Source organism: Carettochelys insculpta, chromosome 1, assembly GCF_033958435.1.
Source record: "Carettochelys insculpta isolate YL-2023 chromosome 1, ASM3395843v1, whole genome shotgun sequence".
In the NCBI taxonomy this organism is placed as follows: Eukaryota; Metazoa; Chordata; order Testudines; family Carettochelyidae; genus Carettochelys; species Carettochelys insculpta.
The window spans coordinates 247627790-247645586 of NC_134137.1; the positions used below are offsets into that span (position 1 = coordinate 247627790).

Consider the following 17797-nt stretch of genomic DNA (forward strand, 5'->3'; position numbering starts at 1 on the left):
CCAGGGCTGGCAATGTCGATGTTCAACATCGACGTTGCGCAGCACCACATCGAAATAGGCGCAGCGAGGGAACATCTACACGCCACAGTAGCACACATCGAAATAAGGGTGCCAGGCACAGCTGCAGACAGGGTCACAGGGCGGACTCAACAGCAAGCCACTCCCTTAAAGGGCCCCTCCCAGACACACTTGCACTAAACAGCACAAGATCCACAGAGCCGACAACGAGTTGCAGACCCTGTGCATGCAGCATGAATCCCCCGCTGCAGCAGCAGCAGCCAGAAGCCCTGGGCTAAAGGCTGCTGCACACGGTGACCATAGAGCCCCGCACGGGCTGGAGAGACAGCGTCTGTCAACCCCCCAGCTGATGGCTGCCATGGAGGACCCCACAATTTCGACGTTGCGGGACGCGGATCGTCTACACGGTCCCTACTTCGACGTTGAACGTCGAAGTAGGGCGCTATTCCGATCCCCTCATGAGGTTAGCGACTTCGACGTCTCGCCGCCTAACGTCGAAGTTAACTTCGAAATAGCGCCCGACGCGTGTAGCCGCGACGGGTGCTATTTTGAAGTTAGTGCCGCTACTTCGAAGTAGCGTGCACGTGTAGACACAACCAGTAAGAGCTATTCCAGATTTTGAAATAACACTGCTACACACAAAATGTATTTCAAAATAGCACTTAGCTGTTTCAAAATACATTGTCTACACACATGGAGCCTATTTTAAAATAGAGCCATTGGACACACTATGGCTGACTTCGAAATAGGCTCTGTTCCCTGCCTTAACAGTACCTTTGTTGAAATAGGTGCTATTCCTCTTGGAATGAAGTTTACCAATTTCTACATAAGCAAGCCACTATTTCAAAATTATTTTGAAATAATGGTTGCATTGTGTAGACACTAGGATTATTTTAAAATACCTTTGCTCTGTAGACCTAGCCAGAGTCAGTAGTTCTAGATTCTACTTCCAACTCTGCCACTGTCTGCAATTTGCCTCTGGAAAATAGATATATCTACATTCCTAACAAGGAAGTAGTTTAGATATCAACTAATAGAGCTGGCCAACAGAATGGGAATCCTTTTCTACAAAACTTTTTGAACATAACAAAACCATCTTTGTTTTGTTCAAACTTCTTTAAGAGTTTTATTGATATTTTTTCTTCTGGAATGATTTGTAATTAAAAGGTTTTGTTTCCAATCTAATGGAATCAGAACAAAAAAACAGAGTGGGGGAAAGAAAGGTGATTGAAGATGAAGATGTTTCATTTTGATTCAGTTCAAGTTCATCTTTTCCCAAATCTAATGAGGAGAGTTTTAAAAGAGGGTCAGTATTTGACAGACTGTGTACAAGAAGGCTCTCAACTTCGCTCACAAAGGTTCAACTGACTTGATGTTAGCAATAGCAGGAAACTTTTAAAAATGTCACCTAGTCTACATGAGGCCTCAAAGATATATCCATCAGATTATGGTTGAGGTACAGTCATAGAACAATGTGCGGAGCCTCTGTGGTCCCTCTCACTGCTGTGTCCTCTGTGCGGCTAAATGGAAAAAGCTATTTCTACGGCTGTTGATTTAATGTTGCATTCACATTAACACCCACACAACAAACATGTTTATTTAAAGCACTTGGAATTCAGTGCATTTGTCTTGTTAATAAATGCAAATAATGACTGCTTTCATTCTGCAGGATCATGGTAGATTTCAATACAGCCTTTGGCACAGGAACCTGCTTTCTAAAAATACGATAATAACATGCTTAGAGCACTCTTGTGTATTGTCAGAAGCTGCTATCCTGCAAATGCATGTTCATATGATTAATTTTGCCCATTGTCAGTAGTCTCAGTAATTTCACTGGGGCTATTTATGTACATAAAGCACATGTAAGGTGTGTGCAGGATCAGGGCTTAAGTAAATAAAAATAACCTACCATTTCCATAGCAGAGCTTGGGTTCAGGAAGAACTCCCTTAAATTCAGGAAATACCCCTCAAGTTGTCCAATTAACAAAAGCAAGAAAACTCCATCTGCAAACTATAAGAAGAATCCCGTTAGTATTATTTATTAAACTGGCTTTTACCAAAGCTGTAAAAAAAAAGATACAGGGTTTTACTCAGAGAGATAAATGTTGTTTTATGAAAAAAGGGAGTTGAGAACATATATACACTATTAGTTATACAAGCTAGTGACTGATTTCCTTGACTTCAATTTATACACAGAATATCATTTCTTGCTATATAAATTGCTTGCTCATAAATTCTTATTAGGAAGGATAGTCTCGGGGGGTAGCTGCATTGGTCTGCAGCTTCACAAACAACAAGCAGTCCTGTAGCACCTTAAAGACTAACAAATTTATATTGCTGTATTGGCTAATAAATTTATATACACAGCATCCCCCTCCCTGCTATATAAACCTGGGATTCTAAGTGTGTGCTCCAATCCTCTGAAGAAGAGGGCCCCATCCATGAAAGTTCATGACCTAGTTAATGTTAGACTTTGAGGTGCTACAGGACTACTTGTTATTAGGAGGAATGTAACACAGTGGGGAGGATGGCAGTAAAATGACCTTTCTGAAATTTCCTCTCATGTTTGAAGAGATTTCAAACAAAAATAAATGTCTCTCTACATAAAAGGAAATTCTGTCTCGGGCTCCTAATAGGAATCCCTCCAGAAGCTCCATTCTCTGTGGTTGATACCGCAGTCTCCAGCCACAAAGTGCAAGCCACTGGAATTAGTATTCTGTGAAAGGTTTTTTAATGGTTGTAGTGAAGTTCTGGTTGTAGACTAGATTCCTCTCACTCTTGCCTGTGCAAGCCAAGAAGGAATCTAGCACAAGGAACTTCCCCACCCCCATCTGCTTCCACTAGTTCACCCTGCTCAGAGGCAGGGGAGAATTAAAATCCCTGAAATCTCACAAGCACAAGAAGAGTTTCCCTCTCACTCCTGTGCCCCAAAAGGTGCCAGTTGCGCTGAAGGGAGGTAGGAGGAGATAGAGCAGCAGTTCCACACTCCGGTGAGGAGGAGAGCAGGTCGCACCCTTCCTCATGGATGCTGCAGCATGAACTCTTCCCTTTGCATTGTGAGGGCTTGTGTCTGATGGGGCCCAAATACTCTTGGAATTTTCCCTGTGGTGATGGCTCCACATTGTTCCCTAAACAGGCCTATGCTTCCGGAACAACCATGCCCTGTAAATAAGGCTATTGTGCAGTCACACAGAGATTGCAGAAGTCCCAAAATCTATGATTTCCAAGAAGACCTCTATGACTTTGGCCTTAGGGGTCCTGCCACTTCCACGGCAGCAGGGAACTGTGGGGTACTGCCCTGAGGCAGCAGGCTCCCAAGCTCTGAACCACCCTGGCAAGGGGTACCTGCAGGTCCCAGCTGCTGCAAGCAGCAGGGGTCTCCCATGGCTCCTATCCTCTGTGTGCAATAGGGAGGCCCCCCACAGATCTGCAGCTGCTGTGGGAGACAAGGGATCCCCTCAGTTCAGCTGTCACAGTGGAGCTGGGAGGAGGCTCCCACAGCCCCTCACTGCTCCAAGAGGGTGATGTTCCCTGCAGTCTCTTGCTGCCCAAGCATGGCAGGGGGACCTCCGCAGCTCCCCACCACAGTGGCAGCAGAGGGATGCCCTCCACTCACAACCACTGGGGGAAGGGGACCCTGTAGGTCTAAGGTAGTGGGATCCCTGGAACACCCAGCCACCCACAGCTGCCCAGCTTGTTTCCACTCTATCAGGGATGTTTTTAGTAATAGTCACAGACAGGTCATTGGCTTCTGCACATTTTTTTTAAATTGCCTGCGATCTGTCTGTGACTTTTACTTAAAAAAAAAATCAATGATGAACTCTTACCCAGAAATTATGACCTAGATTTTCAAAGGCGCCCAGTGATTTTGGGGGCCTTCCTTCAGGTACTTCAAAAGGTGCTGATTATCAGAGGGCTGCTGGTCAGCACTTTGTGAAAACAGGGCCTCTTGGCCATGACCTAAGTTGGGCAGCCAAAAATCACTAGTCACTATGGACACTTCAGGCCTATACACATAATTTTCAAAGATAATGTGCACTTCCTTTTCCAGCCTAAGTCAATGGAAGATGTAGGGGTACAAGGACCTCTGAAAATCAGGACTTATACAGCCAGGGGACAGTGTTCCATACATAGCCCTTATCTTCAGTTACTTATCAGTTGGCATTAAAAATCCTCCCAACTTGACACGTTATCTTCCTGGACCCAGGCTAAGAATGCATTTGTGTATTTGTCATGTTGAAAGAAGAAAGGAAGGAATTTTGGAGGTGATCGTAACATAACCAACAGACACTTCAACACACAGCTCAAGTGTCCTACCTGAGACTCAGCATCTGTCACATTTAATCCTAATTTTCCAACATGCTTGTTGACAAATTGCAGAAGTGCCTAAAGAATGGAGGGGAAATGGAATTTGTAGAGACTTCATTAATTGTATGTTATAATGCAACTACCAATGCCTGTTTAAAAGTTACCTTTTTCACATCATCCAGTTTGTCTGGTGCATGAGTGAATAATTCATCAAAGGCATCTGTTTCTATGGGAAAATATTCAATATATGCTCATTAGGATTAGCTGGAGTAACTACCAGACCAGTCGTTAAAATCAATTGAAACAGCAGGGGGACCCTTCACTAGCTAAACCCAGGAAAAGTCAAGTTAAGGGAGATCTCTGCTCCCCAATATGCCCTCCCCTGCTTCAATTAAGAGAGAAGGTGGAATTGTTCTTTGCCTGACTTTAATGCCTGTGTCAGAAAAAATAATTTGTTTTTATCAGCTGCCTCAGTTTTCACAGGCCTGGGTCCTCACTGTTTGTGCTGTCACTAGCATGAGCCCTTAGCAAGCTGAAGTTCCATGGGTTTTATAATTCGTTTCTTTTCATTCGCATGCCATAACCCTGAACTGCTGCAAAAAATCAAATCAGCAGCAAATAAGGGGTACACATGATCATTCTTCAGTACCTGAAATTTCCATTGACATCAGTGGGAATGTTGCATAAAAACATACTGTGGGGAATGGTCCTAAATTCAATGATAGAAATATTTGCCCATAATTCTAAATCCATAGATTTTAAAGGTCAGAAGGCACCATTAGAATCATCTACTGTAATCTGACCTCAGCTGGGTCTACACTAGAGAGTTTGGCAACAGAAGGGGCCTCCTGTTGACATAACTCAGGAAGCATCTACACACGTAAAGCATTCTGTCGAAAGAGACCCGACAGAACTCTGCATTCGTCTCAACGGTGTTATCCCTAGAAAATTTGAGGAATAACGCTTCTGTTGACAGAGTTCTGTCTACAGAAGTGCAGTGTAGACACTTCTGTCAACAGGGAAGTTTTCCAGTTCACCGGGTAGCCCTGTTTACAGAGCTTCTGGTCACCTGCTCTCTGTTGACAGAGCAGATTGGTCTGTCGATCTGCTTTTGCACGTAGATGCACTCTGTTGACAAACATGACTGTTGACAGATGCTTCTATTGTAGACATCGCCCTCCTGTATAACACTGACCATAGAACCTCACCTAATAATTTCTAGTATAAGAACAAGGGCTTGAAAATTGGAATGCAATCTGGACCTTTGCAATGAAAAATGGAAATTAAATTTTTGTCAAGTCCCACCCCAGTTTTCTGATCAGCAGTAATGAGAGCTGCATATGTCTCCCCACATTGCCTCATGAACGAAACTGCTTTTGCCTAAGACGAACAGTGTTCTCCAATGCCACTAAAATCCAGGGTGTTATGTCAGTGTAACTAACAGGAGACTTTGACTACTATATGAAGTGGCACATGAATTCAGCTTTGTTTAGGAGAGAGAATACTCATCAAAATTAGCCGCTATCCTACAGAAAGTCCCCAGTGTTGAAAGAGCATCAGTAGGTGTCATCCTCCCTATTGTTGATTTGGTATTGTTAGGACACAAAGACCACATCAAATCAATAGCAGGATTGTGTGTATATCCTACACCACTGTCACATACCAGACAGCCTTCTTCTAGAGCTAAGCTGTGCATTTTTCTTCCTTTTCTTAAGCAAGATCTATTTTAAAAAATGAAGACTGGAGAGTGAATTAAGGTTTCTTCCTTTGATTAAACTGTGCTTTTTCTGCATTGCCTCAGTTTATAAATGAAGACCACTTAACAGAGTATTTGATTAAAAAATAAATGTGTTCAATTAAAATGCTTTGTCTTTGCACTCATAATAGGTCACATGAATTGCACATGAGCATTATAACAACCTCATTTATTCGTCAAGGATGAAATTTACTCCTTTGCAAATAGCCAGGCTCAAACAAGCCTTGGAAGTCCTCAAAATGGATCAGACATAGTATGCAGGTCCTTTGTTGGGCCTCCACACAGTAAATTTCCAATTAAATGTTTTGCTTCCCTCAATAGTTCTGATGGTACATTCTTCTTTGGATTCATGAGGCTGGTAAAGTTAGTCATCAAGTGATAAGATTTCAAAACATTATTTCGAAAATTAAAGAAAGGAGAATTGAATGCAACTGGCAGCAAGTCAGAAGCTTAGTTCTGCAGCTATTACAGACATGAATAGTTCTAGTGAAGTAAATGGGATTCATCTCACTTCACCGTTCCATCATTTTGCTTCCCTAGATTTTATTTCTCACTGTCATTGTGGATTTAGGTTCTCTTGTAGGGTCAGCAAGTGAAATTCTAATCTCTTTCCACTATTACACCATTCTACCCAATGTTCCCTCTAATCTTTTTCATCCATGTGTGTAATATTTTTCTATGTTTGCTGAGGATCATGTGAATGCATACCACAAGTAGAAACAAAAAAACCTAGTTACAGATGGTCTGCTGATAAGCTGAATGGCATTTGAATTTCCCCTAACTACTGCTTACAGAGAACTCTGATTGTAACTCCACTAGCTCTCTTGGGATTACCACAATTTACCATGTCACTGAGATCAGAATCGGATACATACAACTTCTGAAAACAGTATGCAGTAAAGAAACACTAAATTTGGCCTTCCAAGTACTTACGTGACTGGTCTTCTAAATTTTCTCTAAAGATGAAAAACAAGAGCAAAAGAAGAAAATTAGCAAAACCATGCAACAGAACTAATCCAATTTCTAAGCAAAGCATATCTATGCCATAAGGATTCCTACGAAGCCGGAGACAGAATACATAATGTCACTAATCATTAACCAGAGGTAGTGCTCCAACAGATAGCTTTACAGTTCACTGTATTTATGTGCTTTTGGAAGAATATAAAGTTTTAACTGGCACACAAACTAATACATATTTATTTTATAAGCACAGTCTGTAACACGCCCCTCCAACAAGCTGCTCATAATACTAACATTTAAAGTTGTATTAATATTTAAAATATAATAGGCAATGATTGAACCCTAGCAGGGAAGAACTACTGCCATTCATGGAACAACCTCCATGTTTTCATTGTGTCCCATGAAATAATTTTAGATAATCTCACAAACTGAGCAAGATCAGGTTGTTTTTTCTTTAGCACCAAACTAAGGAAAATATTGCTGAACCATGAAAATGAATTATACAATAGCTGTAAGTTAGTACATTAAACCCTTGGGATACATGTGTCTCATGTTGTGCGTGTCTCAGCTTAATGTGACTGCTACCCCGACAAGGAGTGGGAAACCACTCCTGTCAGGAGCAACAGCCTGACTCTTACCAGCCCTGGCAGGAGATGTTTCCTCATCCTTGGAGTGGCGGAAAGCTGGGAACCATGTGGCAACCTGGCTCCCAGCTCCCCTCCACTTGCAGAGCTGGGAAACTGACCAGGGCAGCAGCCCTGGTCAGTTTCCTGGCTCCAAAGAGTAGAGGGAAGCTGGGAGCCAGGCTGCCCCTGGTTCCTGGGTTCCCCCATAGAATCTAGAACAACAGAGCTGGAAGAGACCTAAAAAAGCCATTGAGTCCAGCCCCCTGCACTAGACAGGACCAAACCCATCAGATCAGCCCAGCCAGGGCTTTGTCAAGGTGAGACTTAAACACCTCCAGGGATGGAGACTCCACTACTTCCCTGGGTAGACCATTCCAATGCTTCACCACCCTCCTAGTGAAAAAGTTTTTCCTAATGTTCTACCTGGACCTTCCCAACTGCAACTTGAGACCATTGCTCCATGTTCTGCCATCCGTGACCACTGTGAACAGCCTCTCTCCAGCCTCTTTGCAACCTCCCTTCAGTAAGTTGAAGGCTGTTATCAGGTCCCCCCTCAGTCTTCTCTTCTGCAGACTAAACAGTCCCAGTTCCCTCAACCTTTCTTCATAGGTCATAAGCTCCAGCCCCTTAATTATTTTGGTTGCCCTCCGCTGGATCCTCTCCAGTGTATCCACATCCTTCCTATAACTGGGGGCCCAGAACTGGACACAGTACTCCAGATGCGGCCTCACCAAAGCTGAATAAAGAGGAATGATCACTTCTCTGGAAGTGCTGGCAATGCTCCTCTTGATGCAGCCTAATATGCCATTAGCCTTCTTGGCTACAACGGCACACTGTTGACTCACGTCCAGGTTCTCGTCCACCACAACTCCCAGGTCTTTTTCTGCAGAACTACTACCGAGCCAGTCAGACCCCAGCCTGTAACAATGCTTGGGATTCTTCTGGCCCAAGTGCAGAACTCTGCACTTGTCTTTATTGAACCTCATCAGATTTCCTGCAGCCCAGTCTTCCAATTTGTCTAAGTCACTCTGGACCCTATCCCTACCCTCCAGCGTACCTACCTCTCCCCCTAGCTTAGTGTCATCCACAAACTTCCTGAGGGTGCAATACAACCCCTCATCCAGGTCATTGATAAATATGTTGAACATAACAGGAACCAGAACCGAACCTTGGGGCACTCCACTAGAAACCGACCACCATCCCACCATCAAGCCATTGATCACTACTCGCTGGGCCCAACCTTCTAGCCAGCTTGCTATCCATCTTACCGTCCATTTATCCAATCCACATTCCTTTAACTTGCCGACAAGAATATTGTGGGAGACCGTATCAAAAGCTTTGCTAAAGTTAAGATAAATCACATCCATTGTTTTTCCCCTATCCACAGAGCCAGTTATCTCATTGTAGAAACTAATCAGATTGGTCAGGCATGACTTGCCCTTCATGAATCCGTGCTGACTATTCTTGATCACTCTCCCCTCCTCCAAGTGCCTCAAAATGACCTCCTTGAGGAGCCCTCCATGATTTTTCCAGGGACTGATGTAAGACTGACCAGCTTATAGTTCCCTGGATCATCCTTCTTCCCTTTTTTAAAGATGGGCACTACATTTGCCTTTTTTCAATCATCCGGGATCAATCCTGATCTCCATGACTTTTCAAAGATAATGGCCAAGGGCTCATCAACGACATACACCAACTCCCTCAGAACCCTCGGATGAATTAGGTCCAGGCCCATCGATTTATGTACGTTTAGCTTTTTTAGATAGCTCCTAACCTGTTCTTTCCCCACCAAAGGCTGTCCACCTTCATCCCACAGTGCATTCTAATATGCTTCTAGAAACTTCTCTTGTTATCCACATTCCTCACGAGTTACAATTCCAGTTTTGCTTCACCTTCCTGATAACTGCCCTACATTCTCGAGCTATACCTTTATATCCCTCCCTAGATATCTGGACAAGTTTCCACTTTTTGTAAGCTCCCTTTTTGTGCCTAAGTTTTCCACAGATTTCCCCAGTAAGCCAGTCTGGTCTCCTACCATATTTACTTCTCTTGCTGCGCATCAGGATGGTTTCTTTCTGTGTGTTCAATAGGGCTTCCTTAAAATACTGCCAGTTTTCCTGGACTCCTTTTCCCTTCATGGTAGCATGCCAGGGGATTCTGCCCATCAGGTTCCTGAAGGAGTCAAAGTCTGCTTTTCTGAAGTCCAAGGTGTGTAATTTACTGATCTCTTTCCTTCCTTTGGTCAGGATCCTGAAGTCTACCATCTCATGATCACTGCTTCCCAGGTTGTCATCCACCTCTACCTTCCCCATTAGTTCCTTCCTGTTTGTAAGCAGCAGGTTGAGCCGCGCACGACCTCTGGTTGGGTCCTTCAGCACTTGTACCAAGAAGTGATCCCCAACATTCTCCAGAAATTTCCTGGACCGCTTGTGTACCGCCATATTGGTCTCCCAACAGATGTCAGGGTAATTAAAGTCCCCCATGATAACAAGATCCCGCGATCCAGAAACTTCTCTCATTTGTCCAAAAAAAAGCCTCATCTACCTCATCATCCTGATTTGGCGGCCTGTAGCAGACACCCACCACCACATCTCCAGTGCTGCCTACACCACTAAGCTTGACGCATAGATTCTCAACAGGTTTTTCTCCCTCTATGTACTGGAGTTCCAAGCAATCATAGCGCTCTCTTACATACAGTGCAACTCCTCCTCCTTTTCTCCCTTGCCTGTTCTTCCTGAACAGTTTATACCCTTTCATGACAGCGCTGCCCTGGTCAGTTTCCTGGCTCTGCAAGGGGAGGGGAGCCTGGAATCAGGCTGCTGCCTGGTTTCTAGCTCCCTACTGCTTGTGGGACCCAGGAAACTGACCATCAGCACTGACCACACTGGGTCCTGCGAGCGGCTGGGAGATGGAAACCAGGGTGCCCTCTGGTTCCTAGATCCCTGCTGTTCTGGGAGACAGGAAACTGACCAGCGCTGGTGGGCTGGTCAGTTTCCCAGCTCCTGCAAGCCCTGGGGAGACAGAAACCCAGCTGCAGCGTGGCTCCCATCTCTTCTCAACTTCCACAAAAAATTTGAGTTACATTGGTGTTGCAGGAATGCAACCCGCACGTAACTCAAGGGCTTACTGTAAAAAGTAAACTGGTTTTGATTTAATACATTTGCATTTTTAACTGCAGGTTGTATAACCTAACATGCTTGGATTACTAACGATGTCATTAGTCAACCCTTGCTAAGACCAATGAAAACCCAACAAGGGCTCTGAAAGATGAATAAATACCTCTACTACATTAAACAATTCTGCATTAGTATGTTTACTAATCCCCACAAATATTTAACTTACTGAACAGATTGTAACTAGACCGCAACCAGATGATGTATAATTGTACTTTTTGGTCATAAAAAAATCAATATTTTTTTTGATCAGGTCAATTTGAACTGTCTATATGATTACCCCCTCATTGGTTCATTCACTGTAGGATGGTATGTTAAGTTTACATCTTCCTCTTATGCAAGAAGGTGGCACCGAAGGGGCTGACCCTCAGTAAGGACAAACAACACTTGAATAATCTTGTCCTAGCAAGTATCAGAGGGGTAGCCGTGTTAGTCTGGATCTTGTCCTAGCAAGACAGTGAAGACTACTGGCCAGAGATTAATGATTTACTAATGGCTTTTAGCCATGATATCAAATACAGAGGCTGTTGAAGACCACAGCTGGTTGATTGCTGATGTATTGAAATCAAAATGTTTTGATGAAAATTTTAACAGGCAGATTTCTAAGATCCACTATGGAATTTTATGTGTGAGACACACTAGTCCACCTCAGAATGGCTGATGGTTAAAGCACTTCCCTAGGCTTCTAGTGACCCAAGTTAAAATCCCCACTCCGAGCGTTATACACATGAGCTCCTCTAACCCCTGGATGACTGACTATTAATGGGGTGGTGCATCTTTTTTCTATTCTTCTTGTGTTCAAGCATAAAGTATTTTGAAAGGCTGCTCTTTTGATCCAATGCAGAACAAAAACAAAGTTTGAAACCAGCAAGTTTTTAAAAATAGAATAGAATGGTTGCTTCCCAACTACCCCTAGCTGCAGCCTATAGAGGTCTAGAGATTCGAATAACTCCAGGGGGAAGAACAGGAGGAGATAATGTGAGATAGTGCGAGAAATGGCCTTGAAAAGGAGGTTTACTTTAGCAAAGGAGGTCAGAACTAGACGACCAGAGGAAAGGCTGACAAGAAAGGACAAGACTGAAAGGAAGATAAAGGTGTTAGTGTATCCTGAACTCCCTGGAACACACTGAACAATACCCAAAGAGCTCTCAGGAAGCATGAGGAAATTGAGGGAAGGTTTTGGGTTCACATATTTGCTGTCTGAGATCTGAAGGTCTTTCATACTTTGTCAATGAGTAAAGAGCGTCTGGTTTAGAATTTCTTCTGCAGAATGTGTGTCCCCTTGTGTTAACTCTAAAAACGTCCCCAGAAAATGAAACCGTAAACCAGGATACCATCATAGGTGGGATTCTTGAAAGCATGTGTTTAAGTTAGTAGAAAAAACAAGCCAGAACCTTGGGAAGCTAGGCCATGGAATCCCACATCCCAGAAGGGGTACAAGATAAGGGGCCTGTACCGTAAGAGTGTGCCAGAAACAAAGGATGAAGGAATGAACCCAAGAGACTGGGAAGCATGTGTGAACCAAAGGTCACAAACAGGACAGCAGCCTGGTAGCTGACCACAAAGGAAACCTTAACCAGGATAGTAATATTTGATTGCTATGAATATGTTTTTAAATAGGCACAGCCACACTATTTTTTAAAAATCAATGAAGTGATTGTTTCAATCCTCCTTTGCTATACAATTTATAAAACAAAATGTTTCTTCTTTTACCTGCTTTCTGTGATACATTCCACTGCATTTTCTGACCTTAATCCTTTTGAGGTACGCTGTTAAACAAAAGGCAAATATAAAACAATGTTGTTTAACTGCAAGGGATACACATGGAAATCTGTAGTAGTACACACAACTTGTATTAAGAGTTTGCTGCTGTAACTTTTAAGTTTAAAATATTCAAAATGTTTAAGTGACTTAGGACACTAAACACAACATGCAAAAATGACTTTATGGACCTGGAAGCCAAAGTCCTATTGATTTTCATTGAGATTTGGGCTCCTAAATCACTTAGGCTTTTATGAAATGGTAACCCTACAATTCTGAATCCTACACTGACAGTTATATCTGAAGGTGACAAAGAAGAATCATTAAGGATTTAGTCATGTACGGCTCTGCACAATTTGGCCCTGATCCACCAAAGGTACAACTTATGCTTAAAAGTAACTCTGTGTAGTTCTGTTGACAACAGAGCAACATATGCATTGATGGATCTGGCCAGATTGCTCAGTTTCTTGAATGGTCAAGACCTGGCTCTGCCTGTCAGAGGTTAGATGTACAAAAAGGCTTTTAAAATCAACTCCTGGATTTACAGCAGATAGCAAGCCTGAGGCATATGCATCACTTCTAGTCCCATGTGGATCCCTCCAGAGATTTAAAGAGGATGTAGGCCTACTGTGGTGTCCTGTATGTGAGTGAAATTCACCCACAGTTAAAAATCTGATGCAGGGTTGCCAATTTTCACAATTATATCACAAGTTGTGGGATATGTGATGCTTTTTCTTAAAGCCCCAGATCTTAGACTCATGTACCTATGTGATAATCTCAGTTTCCATTTAATTAAATGAATGAAATTTTAAAAAGTAACTTCCTGCCTTCATGGCTGTTCATAGATTGAAAATGAGACCCATGTGCACCCTAAAGTCACCAAAAATCATAAAGTAAATAAAAGCCCCAAATTAAAAAAAAAAGAATATCTCATGAGCTTTAGGCCAATTTCACGATTTTGGAGAATGGACAAATACATTTTGAACCATTAGGGGGAATAATCAGTTATAATTTTCCATCCAACAAGAGCAACTCTCTGCTTTATCTAAATGCTTTTTATTTTGCATTAAGTGGAAACAGCAAAAGCCTATCAGAAAAGTCTCCATTAGAAAACATAGTATTTGTAGCCCCTGCAGACTGGCGTTTCTGATCTGAACACAAAATGGCTGCTTATTCCTGCAAACAACAGATTTCTAGAAATTCAAAGGAGGCATTACATGGAAAACAAAAGCATAACAATTACATAGTGATCTACAACACACTTTTCTTCCACCATATTTTTTTTAATATCTTGTGAGACATCACTGTGACCCACAGCAGCAAAGGGGGAAAAAAGCCAAAATTACCTCAATGATCACTACTTCCACATTAATATTTGAAGGAACAGGCAGGTCAGGTTGGAAGTGCTTTGCTATTGCAATCAGAAGATACAATGTGCTCAGTAAGTCCTTCTGGAAGATAGCTGTTTCATGTAAGGAAAGCAAATGATAAATAGTGCAAATTGATAACAGCCTAATAGTAATACTTTGTATTCTCATTGTGCCAGGGCTTTTCTCAGACCACCCATCTGGAGAGCATACACCCCACACCATGAATTCCTCAATGCTTTGTCCTCTCTCTCCTCCCCCCGCACCCAGTTGTCTACAAGTTACATCGCTGTGTTTGCCCACGTTATCCATTCTGGCGAGCACTGGGTTATAAAAATCACTTGAATGCCAGGATAATGAAATGTCATTATTCTTTTTGTACGAGTAAAGAGCAGTCGAACTTGTTCTTAGCCTGTTCTGATTGAGGACATCCCCTGCAATTGAAATGCATTGGCTAAGCAGGGGGTTCAGCTGCCAGATCCTGGTGGAGAGAGAGTGTGGGGACCAGTGTTTTGCTTGATGGTTTGCCAAAGAATCAGCCTTTATTTGACCTGCTCCTCTACATTGTTTAAAGACAGATCTGATCAGGCTCCACAGATAGATTTTTGTTCTGACCCCTAGAGCTGGACTCATGGATAGCCAAGTCTAAGCGCTTAGAGGCAGCTCAGCTTGCACCAGCAGCAAGGTCCCCTCACTAACAGCTGAAATCAATGTGAGTTGTAACCTCAAAAAGTGCAGCAGCAGGTGACAGCACAGGGCCACTGGCAACAAAGTGATGGAGTGAACAGTGGCATAACAAACAACAGTAGCCAGAGTGAGTGGTGAGTAGCTGGAAAAACACACAGGGTGCCTTCCTCACCTTGCCCTCTTCCAGAAAACGAATTCTTGTGAAAACACTTCTGAACTTTGAGTCTCCACTGACCAAGGACAACAGTGCATGGGGTGTTGTGGAGGGAAAAGATGGGGGCGTGTCAAAGGAAAATTTCTTTGTTGGAATGTGTTTTAGTGACTTTGCTCCAGAATCCTACATTTGTGATTGGGCAGCTTTATATAAATGCATTTTTTCCTAGCAGGGCCAAGGTTGGTAAAAGTCCTTACTTGCCAAGGTTGTTCTCTCACATTGTTATTACCTTGGGGAGTTTCTGTACTAAACATTTTTATTATAACTAATTTTCTCATAAGAACAGCCACACTGGGTCAGATCAATGGTCCAGCTAGCTCAACATCCTGTGTTCTAACAATGGCCAATACCCAGTGCCCCAGAGGGAAAGAGAATGAACAGGACAGGCAAGGATTAAGAGATCCATCTCCTGACATCCAGTCCCAGCTTCTGGCACATAGACACAAGGGACATTCAGAGTATGGTGTTGCGTTCCTGCCCCTACTGGCTAATAGCTATGGATGGACCTCTCCTCCAGGAATTGACCTAGTTCTTTTGTTAAAACCCACTTATAGTTTTGGCAGTCGCAGCATCCCCTGATAAAGAGTTTCACAGGCTGAGATTTGCTTTTGATTTTTTTAAATCTGCCTCTTATTAATTAGACTGGATGTTCCCTACTTCCTGGGATATGTGAAGGATTATACAACATTTCCTTATTCGTTTTCCTCATAGTGGTCAAAATTTTATAGCCATCTATCACATGCCTACTCAGCTGTCTCTTCTCCAAGCTGAAAAGTCATTTTCATCCGGCCTCTTGCTTTATTCCCCTAATCATTTTAGCGGCCCTTCTTTGTACCTTTTCCAATTCCAATAGATTTTGCAGGAGGATGAGATGACCAGACTGCGAACAATATTCTAGATATGAGCACACCATGACGCTACATAGCAACTTTACGATACTTTCCATGTCATCTATCCCTTTCCTAATGGTTCTTGACATCCTATTAGCTTTTTTTTTTGACCACCACTGCCCACTAAGTGATATTTAAAAAAAAAAAAAAAAATCGACACTGATTCCAATTTTTTTTTCTCGAGTGGCAACAGCTAATTTAGGCCCCAACATTTTCTACGTATAATTGAGATCATGTTTTCCAATGTGTACTACTCTGCATTTATCATACAGCCCACTTCACCTCATATTCTCAACCATCGTTGGTTCTACTCCCGCCCCCCGCTAAATTCAAATACTACCCCTCCTCTCAAATTTCAGTTCCCATGGAGGACACTGCATTGAGCCTTTCATCTGAGAACACTCCAGTGTTTCACAAACAGAAAATGGAATAGCCCTCCAAAAACACTCGGGAGGTAGGGTAGGTTACCCCCATTTTATAGCAGTAGGAATGAGGTAAGGAAAAATTAAGGTGACCTGTTCAGTGTCAAATAGGAAGTCTGTAGTTAGACATCTGAGAACTGGCTTCAGTTCCTGCCTATATTTCAGTGCTTTTTCCCCAAGATCATTCTTCCTTTAATAGCGTCCTTGCCCAGCAAAACCCCAGAACAATGTATTTTCATGAGATCATTTCCATGCATTTTACATCTGTACATACAGTCAACACTCCATTTCTGCAGCTTCTCTTCTAGCTGTAAATACTGGGCCACAGCTTCCAGAATAACACCAAGTTTATGTTTCTGTTTTTTTTCCGTCAATGCAATCTTCTCAACGTCCAGCTTGAGAGAGCCTAGTTTTTCTGAGAGGGAGAGGTGTTTAAACAAAGCAAGAGCCATGTGGTTTAACAGTGCTGCAGAAACAATGCACAACCATAGCAGAAATACAAAAAAGGCTTGAGGTAAGCATTCGGTATAATTTAATAAATTATAGAACACAGAGCCAAATCCTGCATCGGTATTTGTACAGGTACTCCCCTGGTTTCTGCAGAATCTCACAGACATCAGTCAAGCTCCATGCATGATTCGGATTGCAGGACTGGGAGCTGTGAGGGGGCATCGGCCCTGCACCGGCCTAGCAAGGGTTAAGCTGTGGAGACAGTGGAGCCAATTAGCTGACAGTTAGGGCCCAGCTGAGGACTGTATAAACGGGCTCTGAGACAGGAGAACTATATCTGCTCTAGCGAGTTTGCTCGAATAACCCGAGTTCTTTCAAAAAATCTCGCAGTGCATCTACGCACAAAATGTGCTCTTTCAATATCGTATCGGAAGAACGCGGCACTTCTTCCAGCAGCCCTCTTCCTCTCCCAGATGAGGAAGAGCACCTTTTCCTGAAAGATTCTTTCAGAGAAAAGCACGAGTAGGCACTCCACGGGGGCCCTTCCTTCGATAGAGCAGTCCTCAGGGCGCTGGATTTTTTTATTCCTGGCCCGTTCTGTCGAAAGATCAGGGGCTGGGTGGATGCTCTCTACCCAAAGAGCAGATCGATTTTTTCGATCTGCTTTTTTGTGTGTGGAAACGCTCTTTCAAAAGAAGCTTTTTCAGAAGAGCTCTTCCAGAAGAACTTCTTTGGAGGGATCGCTGTAGTGTAGGCATAGCCAAGGAGAGAAGACTCTTGCTTCAGCTGGGGAGCAGAAGGGACCTGGCGGCCAGGGAAGCTACAGGGGCTTCCCAACACAGAGCATGACTGGGGGAGATCTGGCCAGGGAAGCTCCAAGGCTGCAGGGCCTAAGACAAGGCCTGAGGGTGCTAGGGCTGCAGGGAAGCAGCTAGGGTAGGAGAAGGCAGCAGGTCGACAAATCCCGTACCAATATGGGTGGCCATTTCAGACTGCAGTTTACTCCTGAGGTAAGGGGCTAGATGATGACTGGCAGTGGGTCACTGAGGCAAAGTTGGGGTTCCCTAGGAGGGAAGGACCCGGGGGGGGGGGGGGGGAAGAGCAGTAGGGCAGTACCCTGAGGGAAGGGGACCGTGGTGTGGGAGGGATGTGGGTCCTGAAATAA

The 17797-nt window shown here is 43.4% G+C and overlaps 1 protein-coding gene across 5 annotated transcripts in view; it reads right to left on the bottom strand.

Moving 5' to 3' along the window:
* Positions 1–17797, bottom strand: part of LOC142018177 (gamma-parvin-like) — a 46515-nt gene that overhangs the window by 12714 nt on the left and 16004 nt on the right. For 3 of the 5 annotated variants that reach the window (XM_075003724.1, XM_075003707.1, XM_075003715.1), the window contains 7 exons: positions 16457–16597; positions 13949–14064; positions 12555–12610; positions 7016–7038; positions 4491–4552; positions 4336–4404; positions 1928–2029 (listed from right to left, as the gene is read on the bottom strand). In XM_075003724.1, the coding sequence (XP_074859825.1) occupies positions 1928–2029; positions 4336–4404; positions 4491–4552; positions 7016–7038; positions 12555–12610; positions 13949–14064; positions 16457–16597 (569 nt within the window). Of the gene's footprint in view, positions 1–1927; positions 2030–4335; positions 4405–4490; positions 4553–7015; positions 7039–12554; positions 12611–13948; positions 15092–16456; positions 16598–17797 lie in introns of those variants that run through there. The other 2 variants (XM_075003733.1, XM_075003697.1) reach the window with 2 other exon arrangements.